At 50.7% G+C, this 26313-nt stretch overlaps 1 protein-coding gene across 1 annotated transcript in view; it reads right to left on the bottom strand.

The window, feature by feature from the left end:
• arhgef18b (rho/rac guanine nucleotide exchange factor (GEF) 18b) overlaps positions 1-25309 on the bottom strand; it is a 154245-nt gene extending 128936 nt beyond the window's left edge. The window contains exon 1 of the mRNA XM_078423729.1: positions 25204-25309. Within this exon, the coding sequence (XP_078279855.1) occupies positions 25204-25279 (76 nt within the window). The 5' untranslated portion in view covers positions 25280-25309. The remainder of the gene's footprint in view (positions 1-25203) is intronic.
• Between the last annotated feature and the right edge of the window lie 1004 nt (positions 25310-26313).

The following is a 26313-nucleotide window of genomic DNA, read 5'->3' as shown; positions in this document are numbered from 1 at the left end:
ACTTTATCCTGCATTAAATGTTGTACCCTATATCCTTTACTGAGTGATGTTTCGGGTCACGACCCGAAGATCAGTCTGAAGAAGGGTCTCGACCCAAAACGTCACCCGTTCCTTCTCTCCAGAGGTGCTGCCTGTCCCGCTGAGTTACTCCAGCATTTGGTGCCTATCTTTGGTTTAAGCTAGTTCCTTCATACAAATCCTTTCCTGAGCACTTTGCTCGGAAAAGCGAGAGAGCCTTCCTTTTAAAGAGGAAAATGAAATCACTTCTATTTTTAATTGCTGGGGTAACTGAGCAAGACAGAGTTTATGCGCTCGCGTCAAAGCAACCTGTGACTCAACTGGGAACAGACACCAAATGCTGGAGTAACTCAGCGGGACAGGCAGCATCTCTGGAGAGAAGGAATGGGTGATGTTTCAGGTCGAGACCCTTCTTCAGACTGATGTCAGGGGAGAGGGAGACACATAGATAAGGATATTCAAGGTATGAAAACAGGACAATGGGAATGAAGATCAAGGATCATGTGGAATAGATCATTGTTAGCTGGGAGAAGGTAACAACAACGCAACCGAGATAAAATGTAGTCGGAGACAGTGAGACTGGTCGGTGAACTGGGAAGGAGGGGACTGATGGAGAAGAGAGGGAAAGCAAGGGTTACTTGAAGTTGGAGAAGTCAATGTTCGCTGTCAATGACTCAACGAGGACCATCCTGGCCCTGGGCCAACGTGTTGCGTTCAGTGTGGTGCAGGAGACAGATTCCTGCACGGGACATGTTTATAGTGCCCCCCTCAAGCACCAGAGGATGCAGACACGCCGTCCAGGACGGAAAATCATTCCTCAAATGGAAACATCACGAGCCCAATTCATTCCTGCTTTATTATTGCGCCATGACACGGAGATAGGAACGACGAAGAACTCTCTTGGAAACTGCTTTACAGAATCCAGAGCTATCGAAAAGGCTCAGACAAAGACAGCTCTGGTGCGCTGGGCACACAGAGGTCGAGCATTGGTCCATATAAGGAGAGAGAGGCTTTGCTGTGCAGGGAGGATGGAGATAAAGGTTGAGTGGGCACGGGGGGGGAGGTAGTAATTAGGAAAGGTGGAAACAAAGTGATGATTATAAATCCTATGGGCAAGTGGGGAAAGGATGGAAGACCAGGCTCCCTGTGATCCCAATGGACCACCCAGGGGCGGCACGGTGGCGCAGCGGTAGAGTTGCTGCCTTACAGCGCCAGAGACCTGGCTTCGATCCTGACTGCGGGAGCTGTCTGTACGGAGTTTGTACGTTCTCCCCGTGACCTGTGTGGGTTTTCTCCGGGTGCTCTGGTTTCCTCTCACATTCCAAAGACGTGCGGGTTTGTAGGTTAATTGGCTTCGATAGAAATTGTAAAGCGTTCTCAGTGTGGAGGATGGTGCCAGTGCATGGGGATCGCTGGCTGGCACGGGCCTGCACTGTACCACTAAACTAAACCTAGAGTACAAACCAAGACAAGACTGGACACTAACCCTCCACCACTGCTGCCAAAGGGCTCATCCTTTAATGACGACAATGCAATGTAACTGGTTGGAAAATCTAAACATGGGCGAGGAGAGTGGTCTTTAGGCTACAGAATGACATTGATCAGATGATAAGGTTGGGCAAGGCAATGGCAGATGTGCTTTAATCCTGTTCAGTCAAAGGTGATTCATTTTGGGCTGGTCTTATCAGGGTGGGTCACAAAACATGAATGGCAGAGCGTATTGAGGAACAGAAACCTCAGTGTGCTCCCCATTAGGCAAGATGTACAGATGTTTGACAACGCACACGCCTCCAGATTCAGGGAAATGTTCTTCCCAGCTGTTATCAGGCAACTGAACCGTCCTCTCACCAGCTAGAGAGTGGTCCTGACCTCCCACCTACCACATTGGAGACCTTTGAACTATCTTTAATCAGATTTTATCTTGCACTAAATGTTTTATCCTTTATCTGTATACTGTGGATAGCGTGATTGTTATCATGTAGAGAGCCTTCTCTTTGTCTGGATAGCATGCAAACAAACGTTTTTCACTGTACCTTGGAACAGGTAACCAAACTAAACTAAACCAGACCGCAGATAAACACAAAAAGCTGGAGTAACTCAGCGGGTCAGGCAGCATCTCTGGAGAGAAGGAATGGGTACTGTTTCGGGTCGAGACCCTTCTTCTGACTAAGTCAGGGAAGAGGGAGATACAGAGATAAGGAAATTTAAGGTGTGAAATAGAGACAAAGGGGATGGAGATCAAGGAAAATGTAAAATAGTTGGCTAGGAGAAGGTAACAACAAAGCAAACAGGGATAAAACATAAACGAGGACAGTCAGATTAGTTGGAGAACTGGGAAGGGGATGGTGAGGGATGGAGAGAGAGGGAAAGCAAGGGCTACTTGAAGTTAGAGAAGTCAATATTTACACCGCTGGGGTGTAAGCTGCCCAAGCAAAATATGAGGTGTTGTTCCTCCAATTTGCGCTGGGCCTCACTCTGACAATGGAGGGGGCCCAGGACAGAAAGGTCAGTGTGGGAATGGGAGGGGGAGTTACAGCATTTAGCAACCGGGAGATCAGGTAGGTTTAGGCGGACTGAGCGTAGGTGTTCAGCGAAACGATTGCCGAGCCTACGCATGGTCCTGCCGATATGTACACCTGGAACAGCGGATACAGTAGATGAGGTTGGAGGAGGTGCAAGTGAACTTCTGCCTCTGCTGAAAAAAACAAAACAAACGAGAGGAGAAGAACACGGAAGTCTTTGTACCACATTTACCATTTTGTTTGGGCCACGGCTGGAGTATTGTGTAGAGTTCTGGTCACACACTGTGGGAAGGAAATGGTGGCATTGAAGAAGGTACAAAGGAGATTCACCGGGACATTGGCTGGGATGGAATGCTTCTGTTATGAGGAGGGACAGGCCAGGCTGGGTTAGATTTCCTTGGATCAGACTGGGAGGGCACCTGACAGTGTACCATATTATGTGAGACATAGGTGGGGCAGATACTGATAATTGGAGAATGCAACTTGTACTGATAATAAAACTTAACTAAATATTCTCAACAATGGGCTGCTGGCTCTTCCAAACAATCATTCAAAAGCAAAACACGTGCCTATTCCGATAGATTTTGCCAATGAAATATGCTTTAAATCTAATTTAAGTAAAATTAGAAGTCTATTGAGCAATGTTCCAGAAAATGATATTTTGCAGAGATCATTGTGAACATCAGTTTAAGTTAGAAAAGCAGATGTAATTGCTGTCGGAGCGATGGGCATGTTGCGGTTCCTCTCGTACATCCTGTCACATGGTGATTTGTACCAACGTGTTGCGCCATTTCACAGCAAACCCCACATCCTGTCAGACAGCAAACGGGTGTTCCAGGGCCTCATGAAGCCAGAGGCTCCATCACAGGAGGTGGCGCACAGCTCAGAAACAGCTCGCTGCATCCTCCGACCAAACCCCCCCCCCCCCCCCCCCAGTCTCGCATATCCAGCACCGTCAGGCAACCAAACAGGTCATCTGTTGTTGCCGGCACCTCTCCCTCTCTCTCCAGGACCTGGCTCTTGCAGCATTGTGACGGTCCTCCTGTCCTCAGACAGAGACACGGCGGTGGGGAGGTTGGTCAAAAACCACCGGCACTTGGTCATGAAACCAACCCGTCTTCCATTACAGTTCAACTAGGGGTTCTGCCCTTGAGATGTCAGGTGGATGTGAAGGATTGCAGATCACTGCCTCATAAACAAAGGGAGTAATCTCCATTGCCATAGAAACATAGAAAAATAGGTGCAGGAGAAGGCCATTCAGCCCTTCGAGCCAGCACCGCCGCCATTCAATATGATCATGGCTGATCATCTACAATCAGTACCCCGTTCCTGCTTTTTCCCCATATCTCTTGACTCCTTTACCCCTAAGAGATAAATCTAACTCTCTCTTGAAAACATCCAGTGAATTGGCCTCCACTGCCTTCTGTGGCAGCGAATTCCACAGATTCACAACTCTCTCGGTAAAAATGTTTTTCCTCATCTCAGTCCTAAATGGCCTACCCCTTATCATTACACTATGAAATCTGATTACATTATGAAATCTGGTCCTGGACTCCCCCAACATTGGGAACATTTTTCTTGCCTCTCGCCTGTCCAATCATATATATCATATCATATCATATATCATATATATACAGCCGGAAACAGGCCTTTTCGGCCCTCCAAGTCCGTGCCGCCCAGCGATCCCCGTACATTAACACTATCCTACACTCTAGGGACAATTTTTTACATTTTACCCAGCCAATTAACCTACATACCTGTACGTCTTTGGAGTAAATCCTTTAAGAATTTTACATGTTTCTATAAGATCTCCCCTCATTCGTCTGAGTTCCAGTGAATACAAGCCCAGTCGGTAAATGTTTGATTTATGGAAACAGAAAAGTGCAGATGCTAGTTTACACCAAAGATAGACACAAACTGCTGGAGTAACTCAGTGGGTCAGGCAGCATCTCTGGAGAAAGAGGATTGGTGATGTTTCGGGGGGGTCTTCTTTTGTCTTTATGTTTGATTTACACACGTTTTCAAGCGGGTAACCCCAGCAAAAGACGCAAGGTGCCTGCATACAACCCACGAACATGATGTCAAGTTAAACTAATCTTCCCTGCCTGCACTTGGTCCATATACCCTCCATTCCCTGCGTGTCCAGGTGCCTGTCTAAAAGCCTCTTAAATGCCACTGTGGTGTCGGCCACAAATGAGTTTACCACAAATGGCTGCTTGATTGCCAGTGTGGACTCAGTGGACCGAAGGGCCTGTTTCCATGCTGTACAGCTCCTGAATCCATAGAATGTCAACCTGGATATTGTGGTGCAAATGTAACCTGCCACTTGTCAGGCCGTGTCTGAATGTTACATGGGTCTAGCTGCGTACAAACATGATCTGTTTCACTTAATGAGAAGTTGCAAATAGAGTTATAGAGTCATAGAGTGATCCAGCATGGAAATAGGCCCTTCGGCCCAACTTGCCCACACCGGGACAAGGCAGTTGAGGCAGGGACTATCCCAACGTTTAAGAAACCGTTAGACAGGTACATGGATAGGACAGGTTTGGAGGGATATGGACCAATCGTGGGCAGGTGGGACTAGTGTAGCTGGGACATGTTGGTCAGTGTGGGCAAGTTGGGCCGAAGAGCCTGTTTCCACGTTGTATCATTCTATGGCTCTACAACCTTGTCCAGAATTCCTTTCATGCACATTAGTTGGACTTGAGTCCTTTTTAGGATTCAAATGTTCTGGTCAAAAGCAATGGTTTTGCTTCCCCGTCTCCATGCTCACAAAACCCCTCCCCCTCGCCTCCTCATTAATTAAACGAGCTTCACAAAATTATAAGGAAGATGTCTTGCCAAGTGGTGACTTCAGTTTTAAAACATTTTTCCAAGCCTTGGTCGCCAACTTGCCAGAATTCTGAGCAATCACTGCTCGGCGGTTGATTCAGAATTGGCCTTGGGGGATGTTACCAGTTAAAGTACGGGGCCAGATGACAATCATGTTAACAACATGCATGTGGATGCTCAGCTTTACAACCTGCTCGGTGTAACATATGATGAGCCTTTGTCAGCACTGGGCCCGTACTCGCTGGAGTTCAGGAGAATGAGGGGGGGACCTCATTGAAACTTACCGGATAGTGAAAGGCTTGGATAGAGTGGATGTGGAGAGGATATTTCTACAAGTGGGGGAGTCTAGGACCAGAGGTCATAGTCTCAGAATTAAAGGACATTCCTTTAGGAAAGAGATGAGGAGGAATTTCTTTAGTCAAAGGGCGGTGAATCTGTGGAATTCTTTGCCACAGAAGGCTGTGGAGGCCAAGTCAACGGATATTTTTAAGGCGGAGGTAGATAGATTCTTGATTAGTACGGGTGTCAGGGGTTATGGGGAGAAGGCACGTTAGAGGCAGGAAACATGTTCCCAATGTTGGGGGAGTCCAGAACAAGGGGCCACAGTTTAAGAATAAGGGGTAGGCCATTTAGAACTGAGATGAGGAAAAACTTTTTCAGTCAGAGAGTTGTGAATCTGTGGAATTCTCTGCCTCGGAAGGCAGTGGAGGCCAATTCTCCGAATGCATTCAAGAGAGAGCTAGATAGAGCTCTTAAGGATAGCGGAGTCAGGGGGTATGGGGAGAAGGCAGGAACGGGGTACTGATTGAGAATGATCAGCCATGATCACATTGAATGACGGTGCTGGCTCGAAGGGCCGAATGGCCTCCTCCTGCACCTATTGTTTATTGTCTATTGTCTAAGGCAGGACAATGGGGTTCGGAGAGAGAGAGATAGATCAGCCATGATTGATTGGCGGGGTAGACTTGATGGGCCGAATGGCCTAATTCTGCTCCTCTAACCTATGACCTTATGATGTAGGTATGGATCCAGGGAAGGAGGACAAAGGTCGATGCTTCTCCTAGAATCCTGGTCAACATCCAGCCCTCCCCTTTGACACTGGGAGATGGAGCTTGTCCACTATCCCCAATCACTGAAGTTAATGGAGCCGAGTGTCAGAAGAGATGTGTAACACTAGCACACGTTCACCACTAATCACCATCAGCCCATCACTTGAAATAAGAATGACCCTGTTAGATAATGAAAAGTGAAAAAAAAACCTTCAGATAGATGAGCATTCACTGTTTGAGAGCAGACAATAGATTGGCTTGGAAACACAAAGTGCTGGAGGTACTCAGCGAGTCAGGCAGCATCTGGGGAGGGAGTGAACTGGTGACATTTTGGATCAAACTGAAGAAGAGTCCCAACCCAAAAGAAGGGCCCCGACCCGAAACATCACCTCTCCCCAGATGCTGCCTGACCCGCTGAATTCCTCCATGACCTTGCGCTTTGCTCGAGATTTCAGCACCTGCAGTTCCTTGCATCTCCGAATGGATTGGCAATTCTTCATTTATCAATCCTTCTGGTGACACGTTAACAGTTTATATGATGCAGGAGGGCCATGATTTGCTACCCGCCCTGGGGCTGTGGTCTGACTGCGCTAAATTTCATTTGCTCGTGAGAAAAAATGTTGTCCTAGAACTGGGACTAAAATATAGTTACATTTCTGGCCGGCACAATGCCACGGTGGGGTTGGGGGGCCGAGTTGCTGCCTCACAGCACCAGAGAGCCAGATTCCATCCTGACAACAGATGCTGTCCGTACAGAGTTTGCACGTTCTCCCTGCAACCGCGTGGGTTTTCTCCGGGTGCTCCGGTTTCCTCCCACACTCCAAAGACATGCAAGTTTGTAGGTGAATTGGGTTCTGTAAATTGCCTCTAGCGTGTGGGACGCGAAACTGGGATAACGTCGAACTCGTGTCCGGGCGGACACAAAATGCTGGAGTAACTCAGCGGGACAGGCAGCATCTCTGGAGAGAAGGAATGGGTGACGTTCCGGGTCGAGACCCTTCTTCACACCAGCATCTGCAGTTCCTTCCTCCAACTCGTGTCTGGGTGATCGTTGGTCGGTCTATGTCGGCCCGTGTGGGCCGAAGGGCCTGTTTCCATGGTGTATCTCGAAACTAAACTCAATTTCTGGAATTCTCCTACAAAATCAGGGACAGTAGGCCACTCAGAATCTGTGGGACTTTGCAACGCATACAACGGCAGCCATCGGTTCCAAAACACCGTCGGAAACAGTAACCACTAAGTCAATAGCACCAAGGGACATCCTGTGGCACATCCAAAGGAGCCACACAAATGCAAGTTTCACTGTTCCTAAACAGAGAACAGCTGGAGACTTGGTACGATGCACATGTTTCCAAGCACTTTGCTCCAATTGGCACTGCTTTGCCTTGTGATAAATCACTGGCCGAACATGCCTTTTATGGTTCTTCTGTCTTCCTGACTCAATTGAAGGAACCCACGTCTGTTCCGCAGCTCAACATTCATCAGCCTGGCTGGGCTTGTCTGAAACGTCGCCCGTCCCGAACAGCTGGAAGAGAGAGTCCTCTCTCAGACTGCACCTTCATCCCAGCGTCGGCAGCTGCAGTACATCCCACATGCCTAATCTTCGTGAGTCTACAGGAAGACTGCAGCTCATGACAGTTTCACACGGCGAAGAGGCCCACCTGTGAATAAAGTCCCTGTCGGAGTTTCCCCCCTATCGCAACCTTCCCCTCAGCCAGCAGTGACCCATTGTACCTTTCCTTGATCAGCGTCCGCCTTGACCCGTCATAAGGCCACAAGGAATAGGAGTAGAATTAGGCCATTCGGCCCATCAAGTCTACTCCGCCATTCAATCATGGCTGCTCTGTTTCTCCCTCCTAACCCCATTCTCCAGCCTTCTCCCCATAACCTCTGATACCCACACTAATCAAGAATCTATCTACCTCTGCCCTCAAAATATCCACTGGCGGCCTCCACAGCCTTCTGTGGCAAAGAATTCCACAGATTCACCACCCTCTGACTAAAGAATTTTTCTCCTCGTATCCTTCCTTAAAGAACGTCCTTTAATTCAGAGTACCCTTCCATATCTCTAGTTTCCCTCTCCCCTGACTCTCGGTCTGAAGAAGGGGTCTCGACCCGAAACGTCACCCGTTCCTTCTCTCCGGAGATGCTGCCTGTCCCGCTGAGCTGCTCCAGCATTTTTGCGCCTATCCTCGGTGTAAGCCAGCACCTGCAGTTCCTTCCTGCACACTCACTCCGATCACGGTTGTCTCACTCCCGAGCAGTGCCCAGAAATCACGGGCCGATGTCCCCGACTCCCCAGCCAAGCAACCTCTCAAGTTGTGTGTATCTGCACCATTTTAAAAAAACCTTTGGCTTGTTAATTTTGTGTGTGTAGGATGTGGGTTGAAGGGCGGTGGCGGGAAAACTCATTACCGTTTGCCCAGAAATAGCCGTGAGGCGCTATCCTTGCACCTTACTGAAGATAACTGAAAGGTTTGCGAGGCTATTTCAGAGGGCGCTATGAGTCAGCCGAGTTGCGGTTACATAAAGCCGGGTCCCACTGCATGAGCCTGGATAGAGTGGATGTGGAGAGGATGCTTCCACCAGTGGGAGAGTCTAGGACCAGAGGGCACAGCCTCAGAATAAAAGGACGCACCTTTAGAAAGGAGACGAGGAGGAATTTATTTTAGTCAGAGGGTGTAAGAAAGTAACTGCAGATGCTGGTACAAATCGAAGGTATTTATTCACAAAATGCTGGAGCAACTCAGCAGGTCAGGCAGCATCTCAGGAGAGAAGGGATGGGTCGAGACCCTTCTTCAGACTCTTTTCGGGTTGAGACCCTTCGCAGACGGCTGTAGGGGCCAAGTCACTAGATTGATAGGTTCTCAATTAGTACGGGTGTCAGGGGTTATGGGGAGAAGGCAGGAGAATGGGGTTGAGAGGGAGAGAGAGATCAGCCATGATTGAACGGCGGATAAGACTGGCCTAATTCTGCTCCTTTGGCTTACGAACCTACGAACCATGCGGACTTTAATGACAATTTGCAAATGATTCAGAAAGATGTTACCATGACTGACGCTGGAGTAACTCAGAGAGAAGGAATGGGTGACGTTTCGGGTCGAGACCCTTCTTCAGACTTACCATGACTGATGAGGTCTATTTTCTTGCCGTATTGTTATTTAATTGCTTGCATTTATTTACTCATTTGAATGTATCTTCCACTGGTGTCCTGAGTGATATTGGAGCTCATGTCATTGTACTTTGACCATTAGTCCAGGCTTCAGGGAGTTTATCCAGTAACTTTGCAATCCAATGGAGAGGCTCACGGCTTTTCAATGATTTGCAAAGATGGATTCGCTGTTTGGGGAGTATATTCCTTTAGTTTAGTTTACTTTAGAGATACAGCGCGGAAACATTCACTTCAGACCACCTAGTCCGCGCCGACCAGCGATCCCCGCACACTGACATTATCCTATTCACACTGGGGACAATTTACAATTTTACCAAAACTCAATTAACCTACAAACCCGCATGTCTTTGGAGTGTGGGGTGAAACCAGAGCAACCGGAGAAAACACGCACGGTCACGGGGAGAACGTACAAACTTCGTACAGACAGCACCCGTAGTCAGGATCGAACCTGGGTCTCTGGCGCTGTCAGGCTGCAAATCCACTGCTGTGCCACCTTACACCTATATACCAGTTTCCAGTCCACTTTCTGGGTCTAGCTACTGGGGTTATTGAAGCCCTGCTGTAGGATAGAGAGGGACAAGTGGCCGGTCACCTCTGGGGGAGCCCAGACACCAGGCCGGTGATGCTTGTGGTGCGCTTGCCCCTACTGGGCAGAAGCTCAGTCTGGCCACTGTGGTCCTGTTCATCAGCTCATAAGGTCTAGGAGCAGAATTAGGCCATTCGGCCCATCAAGTCTACTCCGCCATTCGATCATGGCTGATCTATCTCTCCCTCTCAACCCCATCCTCCTGCCTTCTCTCAGTAAACCCCTGTCACCCGTGCTGATCACGTATTGGCTCATGTTGAGTGGGGAAGGGATTAGACAAGTCGCCCAATACACACTCTGCTCAGGAGCAGCTTTTCTATCCATGTAAAATCTTCCAGAGAATGGATCAAACTTCTCAACCAACCTGTCTCACCAATGATTCCCTCTCAGAGGACAAAACCCTGCACTGAGAAACGTTCAATGATGTGCGTGACTGTTCTCTGTGCTACAACAGGGACTTAGCTTCATTAGCTCCAGTAGGTATACGGATGTAAGGGGCGGCACGGTGGCGCAGCGGTAGAGTTGCTGCCTTACAACGCCAGAGACCCAGGTTCGATCCTGACTACCAATGCTGTCTGTACAGAGTTTGTACGTTCTCCCTGTGACCCCGCGGGTTTTCTCCGGGTGTTCCGGTTTCTCCCCACACTCCAAAGACAAGCAGGTTTGTAGGTTAATAGACTTCTCTAAATTGGCCTGAGTGGGTAGGACAGGGCCAGTGTGGCCCATTGCGAACCTGATGGGCCGATGCGCCTGTTTCCACGCTGTATCTCTGAACTAAAACTAAACAGTGACTTCCCTTCAATAACTCCAGTCGGTATATCCAGAAAATGAACTGGAACTCGCTGGCTCTGGAGAGGGTCCAGAGGAGGTTTACAAGAATGACCCCAGGAATGAGTGGGTTAACATATGATGAGCGTTTGACAGCACTGGGCCTGTACTCGCTGGAGTTTAGAAGGTTGAGGGGGGACCTCATTGAAACTTACAGAATAATGAAAGGCAAAGATAGAGTGGATTTGGAGAGGATGTTTCCACTGGTGGGAGAGTCTAGTACCAGAGGTCTCAGCCTCAAGATTAAAGGGCGCTCTTTTAGAAAGGAGGTGAGGAAGAACTTCTTCAGTCAGAGGGTAGTTAATCTGTGGAACTGAGGGCTGTGGAGGCCAAGTCAGTGGATATTTCTAAGGCAGAGATGGACAAATTCCTGATTAGAACAGGTGTCAAGGGTGGGAGGGAGAATAGCAGGATTAGAAGGCTGAGATCAGCCGTGATTGAATGGCGGAGTTGACTCGATGGGCCGAATGGCCTAATTCTACTCCTGAAACTCGTGAACTTGTGAATTGGTATAGGGGGACAAATATTTCTTTCCAATCGCTGAAAGGGCTTTTATATCTGCGTCGTCCTGAAGCACTAATTCCACGGCTCACCTCCCCACACTCAGCTCTGATGTGGAGCAGTAACCCTAGGTGGCTGCATCAGCCGAGCCACAGGGAATTTACCCCAGATCTTCACCCCTGGCCTTCACCCCTACTGAGCTTTTATCTAATGGAGGAGAAATCCCTCCTTCACAATACATGTTTCACCATCTCTGAACCCCCACTGAGCCTTGTCTACACAAGGGGAAATCCCTCATTTATAAATCTTGTTTCACTATCTCAGAGTCAAATGAGATACTTTGGAATTGAAGTCATCAGATTATTATTATTATACATTGAAAAGCCCGGAGACCACACAGACACCTTGTGCAGGGAGGAGCTGTAGATGTGCTGGTTTACACCGGAGATAGACACAAACAGCTGGAGTAATTCAGTGGGTAGGGTTGCCAACTGACCCGTATTAGCCGAGACATCCCACGTATTTTGGGCTAAATTGGTTTGTCCCGTACGGGACCGCCCTTGTCCCGTATTAGGCCCGCGGGCCGCTGTAGGCCGGGACAGTGTAGGCTGACAGAGCGTGTTCGGGGAGCGGGGCCGAGTGTGTTCGCCTGACGAAGGTTGCGTGGCAACCCGTCTCCCGGCCCGGGCGGCCGCCATTGGTGGAGCGGGAGCACGTGGCCGCTGGCTGGGTGAGGTCACGGTGGACGCGGGGCGGTGACGTCACCTTGTCCCGTATTTGGGAGTGAGATAGTTGGCAACCCCTATCAGCGGCTCAGGCAGCGTCTCTCATCTCTCATGCTGCCTGACCCGCTCAAGCTCCCCCAGCATTTTGTGTCTATCTCGGAAAATCTATCCCTGTTTTAGATACGAGTAGCAAACAAGCCCTCAGCCATCTTGGGTAGAACATTGCCAGGATTCATTATCCACTAGGTGTGACCCATTCATTGTGAAACGACCAGAGATTGCACTGATGGAAACAAAACCACCACTACAAACAACAAAACATAAGCATTTTGGGAAGGAACTGCAGATGCTGGTTTACACCAAAGATAGACATAAAAAGCTGGAGTAACTCAGCGGGACAGGCAGCATGCGAAGATGGGTCTTCCCTTGATTGGGGACGATCAGCTATGATCACAATAAATGGCGGTGCTGGTTCGAAGGGCCGAATGGCCTCCTCCTGCACCTAATTTCTATGTTTGTTTCTATGTAACATCACCCATTCCTTTTCTCCAGAGATGCTGTCTGACCCGCTGAGTTACTCCAGCGTTTTATGTCTATCTTTGGTCTGCAACACTTACAGATAACGCTACTATCTCTGCCACTTGTGAACATTGTTCGTGGAGCCGCTGTCATTACTTTCCACAACCTGGAGAGGCTCAGTGACGTGTCTCTGAATTTCTTTTCCTAAGTAAACAAGTCTCACTCCCCTGGTGCTTGAGATTCCTCGTGCATGGAGTCACCACCGCTACTCTCCTCTCCAGTCCAGAAATAATTTCATACGTTCATAAGTCGTAGGAGAAGTAGTAGGCCACTCGACCCATCGAGTCAACTCCGCCATTCAATCATGGCTGATCTGTCTTTCCCACTCAAACCCATTCTCCTGCCTTCTCCCCGTAACCCTTGACACCCCTACCAGTCAAGTATCTGTCAATCTCCACCTTAAGAGTACGCAATGAGTTTGAGTTTAATCTATTGTCACGTGTACGCAGTGAAAATCGCTTGTTGCGTGCTGCCCAGTCAGCGAAAAGACCATGCATGATTACAATCGAGCCATCCACTGTGTATAGATACATGATAAAGGGAATAACGTTGGCCTCCACAGCCACCTGTGGCAATGAGTTCCACTAACTCACCACCCTCTGTCTATAGAAATTTTAGACGTACAACGAGATCTGGGTGTCCTAGTGCATCAGTCACTGAAAGGAAGCATGCAGGTACAGCAGGCAGTGAAGAAAGCCAATGCAATGTTGGCCTTCATAACAAGAGGAGTTGAGTATAGGAGCAAAGAGGTCCTTCTGCAGTTGTATAGGGCCCTAGTGAGACCGCACCTGGAGTACTGTGTGCAGTTTTGGCCTCCAAATTTGAGGAAGGATATTCTTGCTATTGAGGGCGTGCAGCGTAGGTTTACTAGGTTAATTCCCGGAATGGTGGGACTGTCGTATGTTGAAAGACTGGATCGACTAGGCTTGTATACACTGGAATTTAAAAGGATGAGTGGAGATCTTATCGGAACGTATAAGTTTATTAAGGGGTTGGACACGTTAGAGGCAGGAAACATGTTCCCAATGTTGGGGGAGTCCAGAACAAGGGGCCACAGTTTAAGAATAAGGAGTAGGCCATTTAGAACTGAGATGAGGAAAAACTTTTTCAGTCAGAGAGTTGTAAATCTGTGGAATTCTCTGCCTCAGAAGGCAGTGGGGGCCAATTCTCTGAATGCATTCAAGAGAAAACTAGATAGAGCTCTTAAGGATAGTGGAGTCAGGAGAAGGCAGGAAAGGGGTACTGATTGAGAATGATCAGCCATGATCACATTGAATGGCGGTGTTGGCTCCAAGGGCCGAATGGCCTCCTCCTGCACCTATTGTCTATTGTCTATTCCTCCTCACCTCCTTTCTAAAGGTATGTCCTTTTATTCTGAGGCTATGGCCTCTGGTCCGAGACTCTCCCACTAGTGGAAACATCGTCTCCACATCCACTCTATCCAGGCCTTTCACTAGTCACTAAGTTTCCCTGGAAGGGAGCACCCAGAATCCCTGTAGTTTAGTCTAGTGATACAGCCTCGAAACACACCCTTCGGCCCACAGGTCATGCCGACTACCGATCAATAGACAATAGACAATAGGTGCAGGAGTAGGCCATTCAGCCCTTCGAGCCAGCACCGCCATTCAATGCGATCATGGCTGATCACTCTCAATCAGTACCCCGTTCCTGCCTTCTCCCCATACCCCCTCACTCCGCTATCCTTAAGAGCTCTATCCAGCTCTCTCTTGAAAGCATCCAACGAACTGGCCTCCACTGCCTTCTGAGGCAGCGAATTCCACACCTTCACCACTCTCTGACTGAAAACGTTCTTCCTCATCTCCGTTCTAAATGGCCTGGCAAACAGCTAACAATGGCCTGCTTCTTTTACCATCGTTTCTTTTTTTGCATTTCATTCATTCATTTGTTCGATATCTCTCTACATCACCGTCTATATCTCTCATTTCCCGTTCCCCTGACTCTCAGTCTGAAGAAGGGTCTCGGCCCGAAACGTCGCCCATTCCTTCCCTCCAGAGATGCTGCCAGGCCCGCTGAGTTACTCCAGCATTTTGCGTCGATCTCCCGTACACACACGTTCTACGTTATCCCACTTCCTCATTCTTTATCTGTCCTTTAGCACATCTCTTCTCATTGACCACCTCGTCCTGTTTGCCCCAATCCCTGCCCGAGCACTGTACTAGAAACATAGAAACATAGAAAATAGGTGCAGCAGTAGGCCATTCGAGCCTGCACCGCCATTCAATATGATCATGGCTGATCATCCAACTCAGTATCCCGTACCTGCCTTCTCTCCATACCCCCTGATCCCTTTAGCCACAAGGGCCACATCTAACTCCCTCTTAAATATAGCCAATGAACTGGCCTCAACTACCTTCTGTGGCAGAGAATTCCACAGATTCACCACTCTCTGTGTGAAAAAAAACGTTCTCATCTCGGTCCTAAAGGACTTCCCCCTTATCCTTAAACTGTGACCCCTTGTTCTGGACTTCCCCAACATCGGGAACAATCTTCCTGCATCTAGCCTGTCCAACCCCTTAAGAATTTTGTAAGTGTCTATGAGATCCCCCCTCAATCTTCTAAATTCCAGCGAGTACAAGCCGAGTCTATCCAGTCTTTCTTCATATGAAAGTCCTGCCATCCCAGGAATCAATCTGGTGAACCTTCTCTGTACTCCCTCTATGGCAAGAACGTCTTTCCTCAGATTAGGACCAGGGTAGTGCTTCAGTTTGTACATAATGCACGATGGCCTTGCTCTGGGAGTGCCACATGCAATGGTGTTGAGTGAGGGAACACCACTCAGCATCTAAACAATGCTTCACCCTGCCTGGGACCGTTTGACAGCTTTCTTGATTAAACGGCACGGCATGGAAACAGGCACTTCGGCCCACCGAGTCCATCCTGACCATCCATCGGTACACGAGGAGCAATTTACAGAGTCCAATTGACCTGAAGAAGAGTCCCGACCCAAAACGTCACCCATCCATTTTCTCCAGAGATGCTGCCTGACCCGCTGAGTCCACTCCAACTCTTTGTATACATATCTTTGGTATGAGCCAGCATTAATTTTTTTTTGTTTTTGTTTCTACTTAACCTACAAACCCGCCATTTTGGGGCTGAGGGAGGAAACCGGAGCACCCGGAGGAAAACCGACGCTGTCACAGGTAGAACGTGCAAACTCCGCACGGACAACACCGGAGGTCAGGATGGAACCCGGCTCTCCGGCGCTGTGAGGCAGCAGCTCCACCAGATCAGCCACTTTGCCGCCCATAATAATGGGGTCATTTGATCGGACATTGGTCTTTACAAAATTTCTTCCCCGGCTATTTTAACACTGGTAACAGCCCAGACATTCCAGAGAGCTAATTTCATTTTCTAACCCACAGAAATATCTTGTTATTTAAAATGGCAGTATTAATAGTTATAGAGCCTGTGACTATAACTATTAATAGTTATTAGGGGGGGCTCAAAGGAAGGCCGCTGAGAATGAAGGGGGAAGGGGAGGGGGGGGGGCTGCCCAGAATGATGGGGGACTAGGAGGGGTAGAGGTGCTGACAATGAAGGGAGACCCGGAGTGTGGGTGGGGGGTTAAGACAGGGGACCGGGCCAGGGTGGGATGGGGGGCTGGTGCCTCATGCGGCCCATCCTGCCTGTGCTACATCCCCAGGCTGTCTCAATCCCTCTACCCTTCTTCATTCTCTTCATGTATTCATCCAATTCCTCTCCGAATCGCCTCGGAGGAGAATAACCCCAGGACCTCCCCAGCCACGATCTGTTGTCCTTCGTCCCCCCGATAAATCATGACCGTAAGACATAGGAGCAGAATCAGGCCATTCGGCCCATCTTGTCTCCTCCTTCATGGCCATTCAATCATGGCTGGTCGATCTTTCCCACTCAACTCCATTCTCCTGCCTTCTCCACGTGACCTTTGCCTCCCTGACTAATCATAAACCTATCAACCTCCCAAAAATCCTTTGCTTTAAAAATCCCCAATGACTTGTCCTCCACCACCGTCTGTGGCAATGAATTCCATGGATTTAACACCCTCTGGCTGAAGAAATTCCTCCACATCTCCTTTCCAAAGGCACTTCTGATCAGGTCAGTCTCATCGCAGTGTTTAGTGCTGATACTGCACTAGTCACTGCAATGAGCACAAGATTCATGTGGAAGAGAATCCGGGCTAGGACGGTCAACACAGGTTCAATGGGCCGAATGGCAGCTCTCTCTGTTTAGTTTAGTTTAATTTAGAGATACCGCGTGGAAACAGGCCCTTCCGCCCACTGAGTCTGTGCTGACCAACAATCCCCAGCGCTATTTTACATACTAGGGACAATTTTCCGAAGCCAATTCACCTATAAATCTGTACATCGTTGGAGTGTGGGAGGAAGCCTGAGCACCCAGAGAAAACCCACGCGGTCACAGGAGGAACGTACAATAAAAAGTCCGTATAGTCAGAATCGAACCCGGGTCTCTGGCGCTGTGAGGCAGCAACTCTACCGCTGTGTTGTATCATTCTGTAGTTCTCCGAATGCTTTGGCCTACGCTGTGATTAGGATTATATAAAACTCTCTTGGCTCGTTTACTTTTAATGATTTATTTGTCAGCTGCAACTTTATAAAGAAAGAAAATCAGCCTCTTTCAAAGGACCAGCGAGGAGCAAGTTGAGTAAATCTTTCCAAGACATTAAACATGGTTTGGGAGAAGTACAGAAACACTTTGTGAGATATAATTAGAGGTTTGGCTCAGCACTGTATAATGCCCGAATAAATAATTATATTAGAATATCTGTAAGGATTCGCAGTGTATGAGGGAGAACGGTTGTTGTTGAGTCCACTGGGTCAGGGCATGCTGGAAGAGCAAGTTAATCAAAATGTGGAAGTGGGGAACTGCAGATGCTGGTTCAAAGTGAAGATAAACACAAAAAGCTGGAGTAACTCAGCGGGTCAGGCAGCGTCTCTGGAGAAAAGGAATAGGTCTCGAAGAAGGGTCTTGACCCGAAATGACGCCTCTTCCTTTTCTCCAGAGATGCTGCCTGACCGGCAGAGTTACTCCAGCTTTTTGTGTCTAAAGTTGATCAAAATGTCGCACGTCAATAAAGCCAACAACTTGCTTTTAAATGGTACACTACCTCCAGCATAGCAAAGGGACAAGAACACTAGTTAAACATAAAAGGATCATTAGAATTATAAACATGATCAGATGCTGATTCACGGATGTTATTTTAAGAATGCAGACACATGGGACTGCAGGGTCTGGTTTACAACGGGTTTCCGCTGACTGGTTTAGCACGCAGCAGAAGCTTTTCACTGTACCTCGGTACACGTGACAATAAACTAAACTCAACTAAACTGTGGAATTCTCTGCCGCAGAAGGTAGTTGAGGCCAGTTCATTATTTAAGAGGGAGTTAGATGTGGCCCTTTTTGCTAAAGGGATCAGGGGGTATGGAGAGAAGGCAGGTACAGGTTACTGAGCTGGATGATCAGCCATGATCATATTGAATGGCGGTGCAGGCTCAAAGGGCCAAATGGCCTACTCCTGCACCTATTTTCTATGCTTCTATGTTTCTAAACAAAGAGCTGGAGTAACACAGCAGGTCAGGCAGCATCCGCGGAGGATGTGCCTTGGAGGCGTGACCCTTCTTTAGACTGATATTCATCAACTCCCCCCCCCCTCCACCATCACCTCACCTGTATCCACCTCTTCCGCCCCACCTCTCTTTCTCCTTTCTCCCCCCCTCCACCCACTCGCGCCCCCACTTAACCGCACCGCACCACACCGCAATCAGTCTGAAGAAGACTCCCAACCTAGAACGTTATCTATCAACGTTCTCCAGAGGTGCCGCCTGACCCACTGAGTTACTCCAGCACTTTGTGTCTTTTTTTCCCTGTTCCCAACCACTTCACAATAAAGGCCGACATACCGTGCATCTCCGTAAAGATTTGCTGTGCTTGTCTGCTGACTTTCTGTGATCTATGCACAGGGACACCAAGATCCCTTTGAACTTCACTCATTAGCAGCGTCTCTACTGTTTGATCCGTCTTACCGAAACTCATGACTGCACGCTGCTTAAGCTCAGCAGTCAAGGGGCGGAATTAGGCCATTCGGCCCATCGAGTCTACTCCACCATTCAACCATGGCTGGTCTATCCCTCCCTCTCACACCCATTCTCCTAGAGAGTCACGTCAAGTCAAGTCAAGTCTATTTGTCACATACACATACACGATGTGCAGTGAAATGAAAGTGGCAATGCCTGCGGATTGTGCAAAAAAAAAAGAATTACGGTTACAGCATATAAATTAAAGTTAATACAGAGAAGACAAAATTTAGTCCCTGGAGTTATAATAGTTAACAGTCCTGATGGCCTGTGGGAAGAAACTCTGTCTCATCCTCTCCGTTTTCACAGCGTGACAGCGGAGGCGTTTGCCTGATCGTAGCATCTGGAACAGTCCGTTACTGGGGTGGCAGGGTCCCTCATGATCTTGCTTGCTCTGGATCTGCACCTCCTGATGTATAGGTCCTGCAGGGGGGCGAGTGTAGTTCCCATGGTGCGTTCTGCCGAACGCACTACTCTCTGCAGGGCCTTCCTGTCCTGGGCAGAGCTGTTCCCAAACCAGACTGTGATGTTGCCGGACAGGATGCTCTCTACAGCCCCAGAGTAGAAGCAATGAAGGATCCTCTGAGACACTCTGAATTTCCTCAGCTGTCCAAGGAGGTAAAGGCGCTGCTTTGCCTTACCCGCCTGCTTTCTCCCCATAACCCCTGACACCCGTACTGATCCGGAGTCTGTCAATGTTCTACTTGCCAGCTACCTATGTCCTGCTCCAGGCACAATGTCCTCATTGCATCTTACGTTATTTTAACGTTACTTTACAAAGCTTTTTAAAGGAGGAGGAGAGGGAGGTGGCGAGGTTTAGGGAGGGAATTTCAGAGAGTACAGTTTGAAGGCACAGTCAGTCACCAATCAGCCTGAACACAATCCTGAACGTTATTTAGACACAAAAAGCTGGAGAAACTCAGCGGGACAGGCAGCATCTCTGGAGAGAAGGAATGGGTGACGTTTCGGGTGGGGACCCTTCTTCAGACTCCACCCGAAACATCACCCATTCCTTCTCTCCAGAGATGCTGCCTGTCCCGCTGAGTTACTCCAGCATTTTGTGTCTGTCTTCGGTTTAAACCAGCATCTGCAGTTCCTTCCTGCGCCTGATAGTTATTTACTGGTTGCTGTCTAGAAGTGTGGACTTTGGATGAACATTGATCAGAGTTCTGGCCAGAGGGGACCCTTGCGATTTATCACCCGCTGACGTCCAATTATGGGAACTTCCAGATGAGGAGTGGCTATTGGAACCAATCACCAGAAGCTGGCGGGAGGCTCAGGGAACCAAGTCCCTGAGAAGATGCCAAACAAGGGGAGGGGAGCACTGGATTCCCAGCTGTGAAACCATGGCTCGGGCTGGGCCCAGCGTACTCAGTGTCCTCTCCCTGCAAGTGACGCACCAAGGCATCCATGTAGAACACCTCCTGCAGCCTCCCAACCCCATCTCACGGGCGACTAGTCCTCCACTGGCCACAGAAGCAGGTCTACAATCACACATTGTGATCGCCCCACAGTCTAACGTCTCTACTCCCACAGCAACATTTCTTACTTTAGCCACGATCCTCTTAAACCCCTCCACTCTCCACTCAGACTCTCCTTGATCGGACTTTGCTGGCTTTCCCTTGCACTAAACGTTAGCTTCTCGTGTAGCTGCAAACTGTAAATGGCTCGACTGCCATCTCGTATTGTCTTCCCGCCGACTGGGTGGCTGGCGACAAAGGGCTTTCCGCTGTACCTCGGCACACGTGACCATAAACGAAACTGATTCGCATCTCAGCCAAGAGCCCCATAATTGAGACGCAACTCAGCAACGGAGGGGGGGAGGGGAGGGTGAGAGGGAGAGGGAGAGAGGGAGAGGGAGAGGGAGAGGGAGAGGGAGAGGGAGAGGGAGAGGGAGAGGGAGAGGGAGAGGGAGAGGGAGAGGGAGAGGGAGAGGGAGAGGGAGAGGGAGAGGGAGAGGGAGAGGGAGAGGGAGAGGGAGAGGGAGAGGGAGAGGGAGAGGGAGAGGGAGAGGGAGAGGGAGAGGGAGAGGGAGAGGGAGAGGGAGAGGGAGAGGGAGAGGGAGAGGGAGAGGGAGAGGGAGAGGGAGAGGGAGCCCGCACATCACACATTCCAGGCACTCGAGGACATGCGGAAGGGGAACCCGTCACTCAGCAAGCACCCCAGCCCCCTGTCCAAGGTACAAACTATCTCAGTTGCAAAAGCTCCTTTCTTCCACCAACGCCTTTAGGCCTTGGCTGTGCCAAAGAAGTTACATCAAACTGTGTGCGTAGAAATCTCCGCCCTGCCTCCCTTGCCAGTTCTGAAACTCTCGTTTAAGTTCATCGTGAGGATTCCCAGCAGAAGGAGAGAGTAGCCTTCGCTGCACCGACTCTGCCAAAATCATTTCCACCTCTTCAGCCCTCTTATCTAATCACCCTTCCAGAGAGGAGGCTTCAAAAGTCAACGGAGGAGGAACAAACTATTTCCGAAGAAAGGTCTCGACCCGAAACGGCAGCCATTCCTTCTATCCAGAGATGCTGCTGCCTCATCCCGCTGAGTTACTCCAGCGTTTTGTGTCCATCAGCTATTTACAGTGGTGGGATTATCCCAGTCCATTACCATTAGGTCCCACGCAGGACGCTCAGTAGAAGACATTCTGGCCTTCCATCACAGTGAGGAGGTGACTGGAGGAGACTCACTGTGATGGATGTTTCTATTGTTTGGTGTTGGTTTATGATTGTGTGTGTCATTGCTTATTTTTATTGGTCTTATTGTTGGACTGTGGGTAATCTTTCATTTCACTGCACATTTATGCATATTTGACAAATAAATTGACTATTGACTATTGAGGAGAATAAATGGGGGGAAACCATAAGGAACCGTAGGGATCTTGGTGTGAAGGGGGGACTTTCACATTGTTTCTGGATGAGGGCATGTTAAATACTTTGGCCCCTAATATTTTGGCAGCACAGCTTCCAAATAGCATTGTTAATCAGTGTTGAAGGAGACGGGGTCAGGGCTGACATTGAGAAGGGCATCGAGTTCTGCATGTGAATTTGTTCAGGAGCTGGATAATAATATGAGGGATGTAAAACGTTTCGGGCTCTCAGTAAGATACCTGCTCTTTCCATAAGCTGTCGGAGCAGAATTAGGCCATTCGGCCCATCAAAACTACTCCGCCATCCCATCAAAACTACTCCGCCATTCAATCTATCTTTCCCTCACAACCCCATTCTCCTGCCTTCACCCCCCATAACCCCTGACACCCGTACCAATCAAGAATCTGTCGATCTCCACCTTAAAAATATCCATTGGCTTGGCCTCCACAGCCTTCTGCGGCAATGAATTCCACTGATTCATCGCCCTCTGACGAAACAAATTCCTCCTCGTCTCCTTCCGAAAGGTGAGTCCTTTTATTCGGAGGCCCTGCCCTCTGGTCCGAGACTCTACCACCAGTGGAAACATCCTCTCCAAACCTCCAGCACTGGGCTGGAGTGGGACTTGAACCCTCGGCCTTGTCACAGAGTGAGTAGACAGTGCGACCGGTGTAGATCCGAATCTGGCCCGTGCGTGACCCTTACAAGGATTGATGGACAGAGCCGAAACATCGCAGAGCCATATCCTCCACAGATGCTGCCTGACCCGCTGAGCTACTCCAGTGTATTTCTCACATCCCATCCCAGACTGACCAACCAAGTGGTTTGGAGTTGCTGCCTTGTTGTCACGTTGCTAACCATCCCCAAGTTAACTCCACCCATGAGTTTCCAGCACCGCGCCACCGATTGTTTACATCCGATTTGAAATGGCGGGAAGCGCGCGGTTTAATGTCTCGTGTAAACGGCTGGACCCATGGATGTTACCCGGCCTCTCCCAGTCCGTGCTGGGAGCGACAGCGTGGACTACAGGGGACGCAGAGTGGCCCCGACCATCCGGCCCCACGATACAGCCGGCAGCCTGAAGCTCGCAGCTCGTGGCCAATCCCCACCCAGGCCCACGACACCCAGGGCCCACGACACCCAGGGTCCCAACACCCAGACCCACGACACCCAGGGCCCCAACACCCAGACCCACGACACCCAGGGCCCACGACACCCAGGGCCCACGACACCCAGGGCCCCAACACCCAGACCCATGACACCCAGGGCCCCAACACCCAGACCCACGACACCCAGGGCCCACGACACCCAGGGCCCACGACACCCAGGGCCCCAACACCCAGGGCCCCAACACCTAGGGCCCACGACACCCAGGGCCCCAACACCTAGGGCCCACGACACCCAGGGCCCCAACACCCAGAGCCCACGACACCCAGGGCCCCAACACTCCGGGCCCCAACACCTAGGGCACACGACACCCAGGGCCCCAACACCCAGGGCCCCAACACCCAGGGCCCACGACACCCAGGGCCCCAACACCCAGACCCACGACACCCAGGGCCCCAACACTCAGGGCCCCAACACCCAGGGCCCCAACACCCAGGGCCCCAACACCCAGGGCCCACGACACCCAAACCCACAACACCCAGACCCACGACACCCAAACCCACAACACCCAGACCCACAACACCCAGATCCACAACACCCAGGGCCCCAACACCCAGACCCACGACACCCAGGGTCCACGACACCCAGGGCCCCAACACCCAGGGCCCCAACACCCAGGGCCCCAACACCCAGGGCCCCCGACACCCAGGGCCCACGACACCCACGACACCCAGGCCCACGACACCCAGGGCCCACGACACCCAGGGCCCCAACACCCAGGGCCCCCGACACCCAGGGCCCTCGACACCCAGGGCCCATGACACCCAGGGCCCCAACACCCAGGGCTCCAACACCCAGGGCCCTCGACACCCAGGGCCCCAACACCCAGGGCCCACGACACCCAGACCCACAACACCCAGAACACCCACAACACCCAGACCCACGACACCCACAACACCCACAACACCCAGACCCACGACACCCACAACACCCACAACACCCAGAACCAGGAACTACGAGCTCAGTCAATACTGCTGTTTGCTCACTCAATACAGAGTCTGGAAGGAAAAGATAGAGAATGTGATCACGGAAACCAGATTAACGGTTTCATTTTGAAAGTCTGACTCGGTTAGAAACAGCTAAATGACATTATATAGGCTCTTGTGGGACACACGCATGCATGCACGCACACACAGGCGTGCACACACAGGCGTGCACACACAGGCGTGCACACACAGGCGTGCACACACAGGCGTGCACACACAGGCATGCACACACAGGCGTGCACACACAGGCGTGCACATACACACCCGTGTACACAAACATGCACAAACACACATCCCCACACATAGACACCCATACACACACACGCATACACTCACAAACTCATGCACCCACACACGCATGCACTCACAGAGGCACACGCACACCCACACGCACACACACACATACATACACCCACACCCCTGCATGCACAAGCTCACACATACACAGCAGAGATACACACACACTCACTAACGTTCAGGGTTAGGGACCCACACAGCCACACATGTGCACACATAGTTGTACAGACAGACACAGGCACACTGATATGCATTGTACACAGACAAGTAGACCGCACTCACACACACTCACACTCACACTCACACTCACAGTCACACACACACACAAACGTCTAGAGGCAGAGAGACGGAGTAGTGCGCACATCCACACACACACACCAGCAGTAAACCTACATGCCCTGTACACCTTGAATTCACATGAGCCAAGCCCCAGACTAGAGGAGGGAATCTGCCAGGTGAAAGCACCTTTAGCCCTGACTACCAGACACAAAACCACCAAGAAACACCTCGACCTGCGAAGGTCGGGTTGTGGGGCTGGACGTACAGAGGCCCAGTGGACATGAGCAGATCTGGAAGCTCGTTCAAAGAACCGTCGTCTCAGCTCAACTCCGCGCTGTCACACCGCCAGAGACCGCAGCTCCCAACCCAGGCGCAGTTTCACTCAGAGACACGGCGCTCGTGAAGCTAGACAGGCATCAGGTAGCAAGTTATGACTCAAACCTTCAGGCAGAAAGTTTCACAAATAACAAGTCGAAAGAAGCAAAGCCCAGAACCGTTAACAGAAAAGGTACAGGGAAGAGAGAGAGAGAGAGAGATAGAGAGAGAGAGAGAGAGAGAAAGAGAGATAGAGAGAAAGAGAGAGAAAGAGAGAGAGAGAAAGAGAGAGAGAAAGAGAGAAAGAGAGGGAAAGAGAAAGAGCGAAAGAGAGAGAAAGAGAAAAGAGAAAAGAGAAAGAGAGAGAAAGAGAGGGAAAGAGAGAGAGAAGCAGTACCTTTCTTAAATGACCATCTCTTCATCCAGAACTTAGAAAAGGAAGGCCAGGAGTTGTTCAGGGGGGAGTCAGCCATTTAAAAGGTGTCGAGTTACTTTCAAACAAGCCCCAGGATCAGGCAGAGAGGAGCAGAGAACGGAGTTCAATATCCGAACAGCTTAGAGAGCAGAGAGTTGTGAGTGGGAGGAGAGAGAAAGTGTGCTGTCACACTCGAGCAGGGTGCCAGTGGCTGAGGCCAGGGAAAAAAGGCTGTGGTTTCACTGAGTGTCGTTCATAACAGGACTGGGGCTCGTGGATGGAGGGGGGGGAGAGGGGGAGAGGGGGAGAGGGGGAGATGGAGAGGGAGAGAGGGGGAGAGAGGGGGAGAGGGGGAGAGAGGAAGGGGGGGAGAGGGAGAGAGGGGAGAGGGGGAGAGGGGGAGAGAGGGAGAGAGGAAGGGGGGGAGAGGGGGAGAGGGAGAGAGGGGGAGAGGGGAGAGGGGGAGAGGGAGAGAGGGAGAGAGGGGAGGGAGAGAGGGAGAGAGGGAGAGAAGGGGAGAGGGCGAGAGGGGGAGAGGGAGGGAGAGGGGGGGGGGGAGAGGGGGAGAGGGGGAGAGGGAGAGAGGGGGAGAGGGGGAGAGAGGGAGAGAGGGGGAGATGGAGAGGGAGAGAGGGAGAGAGGGAGAGAGGGAGAGAGGGGGAGATGGAGAGGGGGAGAGGGGAGAGGGGGAGAGAGGAAGGGGGGAGAGGGAGAGAGGGAGAGAGGGGGAGAGGGGGAGAGGGGGAGAGGGGGAGAGAGGGGGAGATGGAGAGGGAGAGAGGGGGAGAGTGGGAGAGGGGGAGAGGGGGAGAGGGGGAGAGGGGGAGAGGGGAGAGAGGGAGAGAGGGGGAGATGGAGAGGGAGAGAGGGGGAGAGGGAGAGAGGGGAGAGAGGGGGAGAGGGGGAGAGGGGGAGAGGGGGGAGAGGGGGAGAGGGAGAGAGGGAGAGAGGGGGAGGGAGAGAGGGAGAGAGGGAGAGAAGGGGAGAGGGCGAGAGGGGGGAGAGGGAGGGAGAGGGGGGGGGGGGGGGGAGAGGGGGGGAGAGGGGGGGGAGAGGGGGAGAGGGGGAGAGGGGAGAGAGGGGAGAGAGGGG

Source organism: Rhinoraja longicauda, chromosome 28 (assembly GCF_053455715.1).
Source record: "Rhinoraja longicauda isolate Sanriku21f chromosome 28, sRhiLon1.1, whole genome shotgun sequence".
Lineage (NCBI taxonomy): Eukaryota > Metazoa > Chordata > Chondrichthyes > Rajiformes > Arhynchobatidae > Rhinoraja > Rhinoraja longicauda.
The sequence above is the reverse complement of the archived record's forward strand: the minus strand, read 5'-3'. Positions and strand labels throughout refer to the sequence as shown.